This window comes from Taudactylus pleione, unplaced genomic scaffold, assembly GCF_031769625.1.
Source record: "Taudactylus pleione unplaced genomic scaffold, aTauple2 ptg000145l, whole genome shotgun sequence".
Lineage (NCBI taxonomy): Eukaryota > Metazoa > Chordata > Amphibia > Anura > Myobatrachidae > Taudactylus > Taudactylus pleione.
The window spans coordinates 1,098,374-1,109,707 of NW_028284547.1; the positions used below are offsets into that span (position 1 = coordinate 1,098,374).

General features: G+C 44.6%; 1 protein-coding gene across 1 annotated transcript; it reads right to left on the reverse strand.

Moving 5' to 3' along the window:
* Positions 1–588: 588 nt before the first annotated feature.
* On the reverse strand, positions 589–10,695 carry RNASEH2A (ribonuclease H2 subunit A). Its single transcript, XM_088474009.1, has 8 exons — positions 10,485–10,695; positions 8,441–8,512; positions 6,923–7,049; positions 6,746–6,833; positions 6,336–6,473; positions 4,526–4,613; positions 2,928–3,051; positions 589–1,048 (listed from the first exon to the last, which is right to left on the reverse strand). The coding sequence occupies exons 1-8, from the start codon at positions 10,609–10,611 to the stop codon at positions 913–915; spliced, it is 900 nt and encodes a 299-aa protein (XP_088330135.1). The 5' UTR covers positions 10,612–10,695; the 3' UTR covers positions 589–912.
* Between the last annotated feature and the right edge of the window lie 639 nt (positions 10,696–11,334).

Sequence of the window (11,334 nt, forward strand, 5' to 3'; positions counted from 1 at the left end):
TACGCCACCTAGATGGTGGACTGGCCAAACACGGTAATGCAATATCACAGTGTATTGCAGCAAAATCAAGCCAGATAATAATAAAGTGTACAATTATCTCATCATTATACCGGGAGGGGTTATAATTGGGGTCAGCGGACGGCTGCTACAGGCCTGTGTGTGCAGGGGAAGCCAGGAACATGGTCCATGTGCTACAACCAGCCTCATCCAATATGGTCACCAGTCCTGGTTCTCCCTCTGCTCAGATCTTGCCGATGTGTGAAACTCCTCCCACAACACTAACTCCTCCCTATAACCCGGTATTTATTCACACCATAGCCTACAGCAGACCTGGCCAAGCTGTGGCTCTCCAGCTGTTGTCAAAACTACAAGTCCCAGCAGGCTTTACCAGCTGATCGGTGGGAGGGTATGCAGGGACTTGTAGTTTTACAACAGCTGGAGAGCCACGGGTTGGCCTATGGCAGGAATGGTTACAGTCATCGCTCAGACGTGTGTTGCTTGTCATGAAAAGGGGTCACCTACCAGTACAATCTGCTATTACCATTTGCACCCACCAACAGAGCTTTAAAAAAAATTTAAAAAAACAAATCTGGAAAATGTAGTTTATTTTACACCAAAACTTTCCACGGCAGAGGCAATACACCCGTTACGAGTCCAGCTAAAATCCTGTACAGGTTAATGACTGTTTACTATACACTGCAGCTACGCAAGGGTGTTCGCAAACCTGCACTAGTGACGCTTGTGAACCACAAATCATTTAGTCTCATGTACAGAACGAATTACACCTTTCACACGGATACATAGGTGCAGTCGCATTCCATGGTGACTAGAAGATGCTTCCATCTCACTGACAAGTTGGGGCTATAACACTAGAGGATATCTGAGATCACTTCCAGTATGTAGACAACTTGCCTACAGATCAGCCAGCGGCTCCAGCTGCCGCTCTCGGAAGAACTGGTGTCTCTGGGGCGATTCTTTATTTGCAGAGAAGAAGGAGAGGAGAGAGTGGGACGAAGATTTCCCAGCAGCCTCTTCGTCATCATCGCCCCTGCAGGGAAGAGATAGCATAAAACGTGTGGTCAGGTATAGGCTGCCTAACACAGTGTGACTGAGATTTATCTTTCTAAACAGCAGTTCCAAGACTCCAGGACCTGCTGCTGCTCCTCTGACAGGCAATTAGACGTGTGCGGTGAAGATGGGGGGAGGAAGACGTAGGCTGAAATCCTCCTTAATGCAACACAAGGTCTGTTTGACCTCCCCCCCCCCTCTCTTTCCATCACCCTGTATAATCTGACAATGCTAATCAGTGCAAATGTTGCTAACAACCAAGGCCAGTGCCAGCTGGGCCGGAAATCCGTGCCCCACTCTTAAACAGTAACTGTGGGCAGTCACATGGATAGAGACGCTTCAGCTCCTGTAGTGCATGAATGTACTAATGCGCTGGATCCTGCTGCCCCCTGCTGGGTCTGCACAGATATGACATACACAGCTTTTGCATACATTAATGCTCTACAGCAATAGAATATCACTGCTTCACTTCCACACGCTGTCTGTACAGAATAGGCTGGAAGCAGATGCAATATACGAAATAAGACTATAGTCACTAAATAAATAGATTAGAGAGACCAGATTGCTTCCAATAGGCACTAGAAACGAAGGTATTGGACAATAGATTATGGTAAGGAGACCGTTTAGCAGGTGTACATTAGACATCCTGCCTCGTGACGGTCGTAGCCGTCAGCCAATAGGTGGGAGCAATTGTTGATAAAGAACAATTGTTACCACCTATGTACAAACACATATGTAATGTGAAAACACTAAGATCATCGTGTTGGACTTTTCTTTCTAGATTAAAGCCCTTTGAAATATAGAGAGATGTATACAAGTGTTCCCGCTTACTGACACCAACATAAACATACATAATAAAAATAACTTGCATAGAAGATATTGGATATCACACATACAGACTCCATGTTATTCTTTAAAAATAAAAATGAATAAAAATCAGCAGCTCATTCACACACATGTACTGAGTCAGTACATAGCACAGAATGGTTGTGTTACACACATCATACAATGCAAACAGCCACAAGAGTTATTAAAAAGGTTTGTTAAAATTTGAAGCACTAAATAAAAGGTCCCCGGCCAATCACCAATAGCGCCCACTCTAGTCTAACCCTCCCCCTAGTGCCTAACCCTCCCTGTCCCCCAACTACTTACCTTCAGGATGCCATCACCGGGATTCTGGCAGTGTTTACCGGTATTCTAAGTGCCAATCAGCATCAGCGGAGCATTTGCACACAGCCAATCACAAGCAATGTGCTTATGCAGGCAGTCATCATCTGCTATTGTCTGCTAACCTCCCTTACTGTACTTAGCCTACATTAGAACAGATCCGTCCCGCCAATCCAGACATAAGTGGCAGAATGGCACAATACTGCAATGGCATGTACATGGGGACCCGCTGTTCTGGGCATGCAGAGCGATGCCACACAAAAGGTAATACACCAACTGGCATAGTGCTCACACTGCGTCATGCCCACTCTCCCCTGTAGCCCTGGCATGTCTCGGGCAGCGCACGGATGCTCTACTCTGTTCTGTCACTGGTAGAGAACACTCTGCTCTGCGGCCTCAAGCTTTTACGGGCGCGCCAATCACTAGTAGAACCAAAGCCTGGCATTAGTGGCATTCACTGTCCAATGTGTCCCCTCGTTACCTACTCCGCTTTATAGGGCATCCACGGTCCACCCTCTCCTGTGGCCATGGGCATAAATCAGTGGCAAGACAGTTCATAGCAGCACTCCCAGCACATCTGCAGTGGCGCACACTTTCCAACTACTGCGCCCACACCCTATATCACGTACACACACACACACACACACACAATCTGCCCCCCTCTACACAAGCACCAGACTGTCTTCTCTTACCACAGCACAGGGGCGGCTTTGCTGTCCAATATAGTCTGCGCAGTGCTCCAGCTGAAGCGGACAAATTGTGGGTACCCAAAAATAGGATCCAGGTGTCGAGCAAGCCACTCTTTGGTCTTTGGGTCTGTTAGGCAGGAAAGAGACGCAGAGATACAAGTAATTCCAACCATTCGAACGGTGTAGAATACAGTAGATGTACATAGCATACACCACCACCCTAACGTCTGCACTAAGAGCCCCTGGCGTGTTGTACGCTGCTTCCCCTAACAAACCAAGCCTAGCCACACAATCTATTCACGTCTGTGGAGAGTCACATGGAAAGGAAGCTACATGCCCCGCAGTGGTCTGCATAAAATTTCCCAATATGGTGACAATATACTGCTGAAATGATCAGCATAATAACCCAGCCTGAGGTTCCTCTATAGCATACCGCAATAGCCAAACGGCACAGAAAAGACACAAAGCTTTGCTGAAGGCCAACACAACAGTTCCCCAACATCTATACACTGGGCAGTTCTCACAGTGACCCCAATCACTTCATCACTGGCTTCTACGGCGAATACAGAACCCTACAAAACATAACAGTACCATGTTGTCTGCAAGCTCTAGCTGCCACGAATGAATTGTATGACCAGTCTAAGGAAGGAGGGGGCCTGACAGAGTCACTGAGTAACTACTACAGTAGCTTTTGTGATTTGAGTTTGTCCCCCTCCTACCATTTAGGAAGTAACAAGTAGCATGTCCCAGTCATCGTGCATTGCAACTCGCGCGTGGGAGAGAAGGCCGCAGATAGGTGGGGGTATTCCGTTTCTAATACAATGCAGATTATTGTAACAAACTTCCCCCAGTTAGTGTCAGCAAACGAACTGCTGGGAAGGAATCATTTACCAGTCAGCACATTCTAACACTAGATAAGTTATGTGTTTATGTAGAAGAAGTTTGGGGCAGAGAAACTGATCACATTGGGGGGCAGGGAAAGGTTCTGCGTTTCAGCTTTAACATCAAGACTAAAGGACAAACATAAGAGCCCATGGCCTGGTTTTGCCTTTACACTAACTGCTGCTTTATACCTGGTGACTAACTCGCCGGAATCTTACATCAGCTCCAGAGCGGTAGGTTTGCCAGCCTTAACTTTATGACTGACCATGAAATAATATAATGGAGAGCATATTGTTGCCAGACACATACTAGGCCCTGCCTCTAATATAGCGGTGGATTTCTGTGCTGCTACATACACTGCTGAAATGTAGCTAATACTACACCAGATAAGTGATAGGTCCTCTGTCATTACCTGAGTGCACACAATGTGTCCGTCTGTCCTTGTACATTCATACGCACATATTTACACCAGGGAAAGACCATGTATCGCCATCTGCAGGCAGTCGCAGATGGGCGACCGCCACTAGACGCAGCTGAGGGCGATTCTGCGGCCACCTGTGGATCAGGCCCTGTACGTCATCTATGGATGGAGCCAGCACGCGCCTCGTGCAGTATAAACGCATTATACCATGATACCACAATGTTTATACTGGAAGGATAAAAGTGACTGCCGGCCCCACAAGCACAGAAATGCAGATTTGTACATTTAGTCAACTCACCGTTTGGGTAACCGGAGCCGTAATCTGCATCAATGTCTGTCAGATCCTCCAGGAATTTCCAACCCTTTACCACTCTGTCCCTGGCGACCTGAAAAATTGTTAGTAATAATGTGGCAGTGTAAGCAGGATAACTCATGTACCAGCACCTGATGCATCAGCCAGCACAGAGCCAGGTATACTAATGTACCAGCACATAGGTGCATACATGTGGCAGTGTACATACGATAACTCATGTACCAGCACCTGATGCATCAGCCAGCGCAGAGTCAGGTATACTAATGTCGGCCAGCACATCGCCTGGCAGAAAAGCCTACCGCCCAGGAAGCTTCCAATTGCCTAATGAGTCATTAGAGGGGTCCAATGGGTTCAGCCCGATGTTCCGACATTTTAACCTTAAAATAAAGATTCTCCTATCCATCTCACCCTCAGGGAGGTGCAAATGGAAAAATGTGAATTCACTTTGATTGGTTCAGTGCGAATTGTTAATTGGATTGCAAAATGAATTCACTATGCGAATTCGAAGAGAAAACGCCAACTCGCACCTAACTGGATTGACCCCTAAGACGGCCCTGTATACAGTATTACTTCTGTACAAGCAGCTGAAATGTCCACCAGCCCAGAGGCAGCTATACTAATGTACCTGAATATTGGATTTATCTGCAATCAATTAAGTATCAGCAAGTATTGCCTGGCTGCCAAACCAGGTTCATGAGACAGCAGTCACCCTCTAAAGCTGGGCATCCACTATACAATTTTCTGTCAAATATCTGCCCAATCTGGCTGGCTGGAATGAAAACCTGGTACAGGTTGAGTCTCCCATATCCAAAATGCATGGGACCAGTGGTATTTTGGATAATGGAATATTCCGTATTTTGGAATATTTGCATATCATAATGAAATATCTTGAGAATGGGACCCCAATATACACACAATTCATTTGTGTTATATACACCTTATACACACAGCCTGCAGATCATTTTATACAATATTTTCAATCATTTTGTGGCTCAAGCAAACTGTACAGAAATGAAATTCATTTATGTTTCATATACACCTTATACACACAGCCTGAAGGTAATTTTATACAATATTTTTAATAATTTGTGCCTTAGACAAAGTTTGTGTACATTGAACCATCAAAATTCAAAGGGTTCATTATCTCAGTCATGCCAAAATTATTCCGTATTTCGGAATATTTGGATATGGGAGACTCAACCTGTAATGTATGGGAGCAAATGACAATCGTCCATTTGCTCACAAACACTGGAAAATAGCCAAAAATGGTCGTTCAGACAAATTGGTTAAAACACACAAATGTAACCAATTTGAACAAATTTTTTTGTCTTTATTTCAGTGTTTAAAACCATATGATCGACTGTCATTTGCTCCCATACATTACCAAGGTTTTCATTCCAACCAGCCAGATTGGACAGATATCTGACAGATGTATAGTGGATGCCCAGCTTTACTCTCAAATCTACCGCCACACCCAAAAAAAAAAAATGATGTTAAACATATTTGAGTAGGGAAAGAATCAACACACCGAAACATTTCTACTTCAAAAATTACCCAGCAATGGCAGACTGGCCAGATATCGTCAATTCAATATCATTTAAATATATTGGAGAAGAGCACACTTGTACAAGTTACTACTCTTCAAACGTGATCAGCAGCTTTTCCGATGTGCGAGAAGCTAAGGGTTTTTAAGTGTTATTTTATTCCAGTGTTTCAGATCTCAACCGAACCAGTTGTCATATAGACATCCAGCTTTATCACAGCATAAAGTGACAACTATCCACACAGGTCTCACCTTTGCACAGATGCTGGCTGCACTGACCACAGGGAAGAGAGAATCAGCTTTGGGCCTCACCGTGACTTCTATCTCGGGGAACCTGTGCTTCAGCTTTTCCTGATACTTCTCCGCGGGACCCACCGTATCCACAAACACCTGCAGAGCGACAATGGACAACTCAATACAGACAGTGCCCAACACGGAACATGTGACATAACGAGAAACAACAAAGAAATAGATTTAATAGATTTAATCGAAATACAGGAAATGTCATTTGAAAGTGATGTTGTTCATGTTGGAATTCATTGAAAGTTTTTCTCTTTTATTTGTTGTTAGTAAAGAAACTTATAGGAAATTCACAAAAATACCCAGCGCACTCACTGAAGGGAAAGTAGTTAATCCTCTGTGCCAATATCATCTGTGCTCACCTCTGTCACTTGCACACCGGTGTCCAGAGCATGCTGGATTAGTCCTATGGCAGTGTCGTGGGATAAGGCATTGAGATTGTATTTTGCTCTGGAACAGACAAGGATACAGATAGAACGTTCACCCAGAGTTGGTAGAAAACCCACCGATGAATCTATACAAGGGCATGTGTGTGTCACCTTTGCTGCATGCTGGTAGATATAATGTTGGGCGACAGTATGTGCAGGGCCCAGCCAATAAACTCTGACTTGCTATTCAACAGCTCAAATAGCCGCTCCCTCTCTGCCTCAGCCAGGGTCTTGGAGTCTGAAATATATAAATAAGATTGTTATAGACAGGATATTCGTAGGGGCAGATATAGAGCTGAACGGAAGCAGATTTTAAAAGACTAAAATACACCCTGTCCCTATGGAGGCAACCCGCTGATCACAGCGTGATGCCCAGCCTCTGACACTGTACTGCTGCACCTCTCCCTGTCCCAAAGTGTCCCATGTTGGGCGGGGGAGAGTTGGGATGAGCAGCGAATGAATAAATGGCGTGCAGGGAGTGCTTGAATGCAGCCCAGCATCTCTGCGAGTGCCGGGCACACCCCCTAGAATGAAGATAAGGGGGGAATCCAGCGAGGCCACACCCCCACCCCCATTTTGGCTGCAACAGATGTAGCCTTGCTTCTTGATTAGCACCCAATCAAGTAGCTAGAATGAACACTATACTATTGCCATAATTCGTGAGGCTGCTGCGTTCTAGACACATTATCTACTTCAGGGCTCAACAAATCCCAGGGGCCAGGTCGCCATGGCTACCAGATTTTGCTGCCTGGCTAACAGATTTTGCAGTGAGGGAGGAAGCAGATCCTCATCAGCTCTGGCGGAAATTCGTGCCTATAGTATTGCAGTGTTCATATCATGCACAGGAGTGCATGTGCTGAGTGTCGCCTGCAGTGACTGCTGTGCCTCTGTCCGTCCCGGCCTGCGCCGACGACTCCTCTCCATCCTGGCCTGCTCTGATTCCTGTTGTCTGTCCCAGTCTACGCCGATCCCCCTGTACGTCCTGGCTGTCTGTCTCCTATCTCCGGCTGCAGAGAGCTCTCCGGTAGTAGGATCTATGCGTGGCCAGGGATTGCAGAGCGGCTTCAGAGGGAGAGTGGTGTGACCATGAGGGGAGGGGGTTTTGTTGTACTTTCTGGCACCATTGTTTTATGTGAAATGTGGTCTGTTATTACTGGAGGGTGGAGCAGGGGAGCTGTGCAGAGCAGTGAGGGAGCCTCCATTTTTCTGTAGCCATTCAACTGTGACCATTTTGCGGACTAGTATAGTGTGTATAATGGTTGCATAACACACAGAGCTGTGCTCCTTACTCACTCCTGTAATTTGTTTTAGGGGGGCGGTGGTCTGGCTCCTACAATTTCATCCTGGCTCCTCGATTTTAGAAAATTTTGTCAAGCCCTGATCTACTTTATTTAATTGTTCTTAAGTTTTTATAACAAATAAGGTCATTCTAAATGAGAAAACATTCAGCCATTGAACAGATATTATACACACCAGTGGAGTTCAATTATTATAACTTATATTATAAAAAGGTGGAGCTCCATGACCGTATAACAGCCACGTTTGCAGACGTTCTGTAAACAGCACTAGAAGTCAGCTGCAATCTGTATGGACAATGCGAACGTTTCGCACATGTATTAGATTTCTCACCTGCAACTTTCAGATCTTCCAAATCCTTCTTCCGGGACACAGGACAATAACAAATTCCATAGACCATGGGCCCTGCATTATAAAGACACAAGTGAAACCTAACAGACATGATAAACAATATAGTAATATAACAAGGAACTGATAACAATATGACCTTCTACTGGCCGTTTCCTAGAGTATTAAAAAGCAAGATTCTGCTTGCTTTATAAAGGCCTAAATCCACCTACAGCTCTGTCCTCGGGATACATTTACTAAAGTACGGGTTTTTCAGATGTGGAATTGTTGCCCATAGTAACCAAATTCTACTTATTTATCTAGCAGCTTCTAGAAGATAATGGGCGGGATTGTACTAAGCATTGCTTCGGCGATGCGGTAGATCACCCCGTCTTTCGGGTACATACCGCCAGAGCCGTAACAAGACTTTTTGGCGCCCTGTGCCAGAAAGAGCAATGGTGCCCCCCCACGTTTTTCAAATAGGGACATAAGACAAAACAACCCAAAAAAAGACCATGACTTCGTGGGGAAGAGATCCGATCGGATCCCTCCCAAGGGGGAGCGCCCCAATAAGAAGCCCATAAGCTACTATTGGGTAACACCACCTGAAGATGCTTAGTACATTTGGGGAATGCAGTAAAACCCCCGAAAACTGCATTTTTGTGCATTTTACCGCATTTTCATCTATAGTACATCCCGCCCAATATCTAGAATCTGATTGGTTTCTATGGGCAACATCTCCACTTCTAAAAACCCACTCTTCAGTAAATATACCCCCTATTCACTATATACTATTTATGGGGATGTATTTGCTAAGGCACAGTTTGTCAAATAGCATTTATTCCTATTGCCATTTTAAAACTAAGCCAAATGTTTCGCATTTATTCCAATTGCCATTTATGACTTTAACAAACTGTGCCTTAAATTTCCAAAATCGTGCCTACCATTTTCTCCCCAAGGACCAAATGGATATCCTCCAAACGCATTCTTGTCTCAGAGTCTCTCTATAAAAATGTTACATCCCCTTGAATACCGCAATAGGTGTCCAAATGCTACATTCTTACTCATTTTCTGCCAGTGAAACAGATGAACATAAGAGCCAGCTGTAGAACGCGGATGGTAACCATATAGCTTTGCATCACATTATTCTAACACAGGCTACAAGAACCAATACAAGTTTATCATTGGAGCACGCTCTGTCCTTGGTGCTGGAATAATTGCCGGTATTACATGCATAACCTATCTTCTACATATTTTGTTTAGTTTACAGTAATGTGTAAAAAGAGCTGTAAACACTGTACCCCTCATGTAAACTAATGGAAGATTTGGTCCTTTACTGTCTATATACTAATAAGGGGACATATTTAAAGGGCAAATCAGAAAAAGGCTCCAGTGTTAAGGTGCCCACACACATAGCGTTCTGCACACGATCAGCCGATGTATACGATTTCCCTTGAAACTCTCCCCGGCAGCTCTGCACACGATCTGGTGTCCAATCTTCATACGATCTCTCCTGCATCCAGACTGTCACAGTGCATCGCCTCCTAGATTGTCAGATCTGCCCTACTGCACAGCAGATCTGACGATACGAGTCCCCGCTGGTCGCACATCGCATTGTGAGTGGGGACTCACGAGTTACTCAGGATTTGGCCATATTTTACACGATCTGTCGTTCCAATGCGTCGGAATCGGCCAGATCGGGTGAAATATCGCTCTGTGTGTGGCCAGCATTACAGAGAGAGATCTTGGGGGCAATTGCTGATCCCATAATACAGAATGTAGCCAGAGAAACATAGAACCAGCTGTTTCTGTAAAGCACCTTAAGTCCTATTATACAGATATATACATAAAGGACTATATTGAAACCCACTGCTGTGCAGAGCAGTTGTAAGTAAGCAATCAGTAGCCCCCAGTTGCTTTGCACACGTATAAGTACCAGCTGATCCTACAGGACATGCTGAGGCTTGTAGTTCCACAACAGGTGTGACTGTGTTGCCAGAGCCTGCTGTGTGGTGTAAGTTACACCGTATACCCAGTGATGGCCGCTCACCCAGCACGGGCCCCCGGCCGGCCTCGTCTATTCCCAGAGCGCATCCCTCCGCCTTGCACTGCTCCGGCACCGGGGAGGCCAGGAGACGGTTCTGAGAGTTATCCCGCTCGAACGGCGCCAGGTCCATGCTGCGTGTGCTGATTGACAGGACCACTTCCGGCAACAAGCCGGCTTTTCCCGCCAAAGAGGCTAACCAATCGCGACGTCCCGCTTTCAACAAACTTTATTCAGCGGACGACAGGAGGACAGAGCTCATGAGATGTTCTATTTATGGCACATTATATCATCTGTATCTAGTAGTCTTCTGCATTTATCTCTTTATTAAACTAACAGGAGAAAAATAAAAAATAAAAAAAAAATATATATATATTTCTGTTTATATTATATAATGGTATTTTTTAAATAACATTTATTCTAAACATAAATGATGTACAAAATATTGTGCCACACCAGTAGTAACAAGAGAATAAAGACAATATGAAAATTGTATAAATATATAAGATTGCAAAAACAAAGGGGAAATTACCACAAAGTTTTTCACTTTCCTTTCAGCTATGTTCTGAAAAAAAGTCTATAATATAAAGTCTATAATATGGCGCAGTTTCAAATAGCCGCGGGTTGCTATTTAGGTTGCTTCCGCCTCATCGGGCTTCATTCTGACAGCATCAGTGCGATGCTGTCAGAATGAAGCATGATAAAGTGGAAGCTCCGTGAAATGCGGGGAAAACTTTTATGTTTGTTTTCTGCTTTATTTTTCTTATCATTTTTAATTAATTACCATTAAATTTGTTTTTATTGGTTTTATTATATCTGTTATACAGCCTGTTCTTTTCTTTTTTATCCAGCCTTT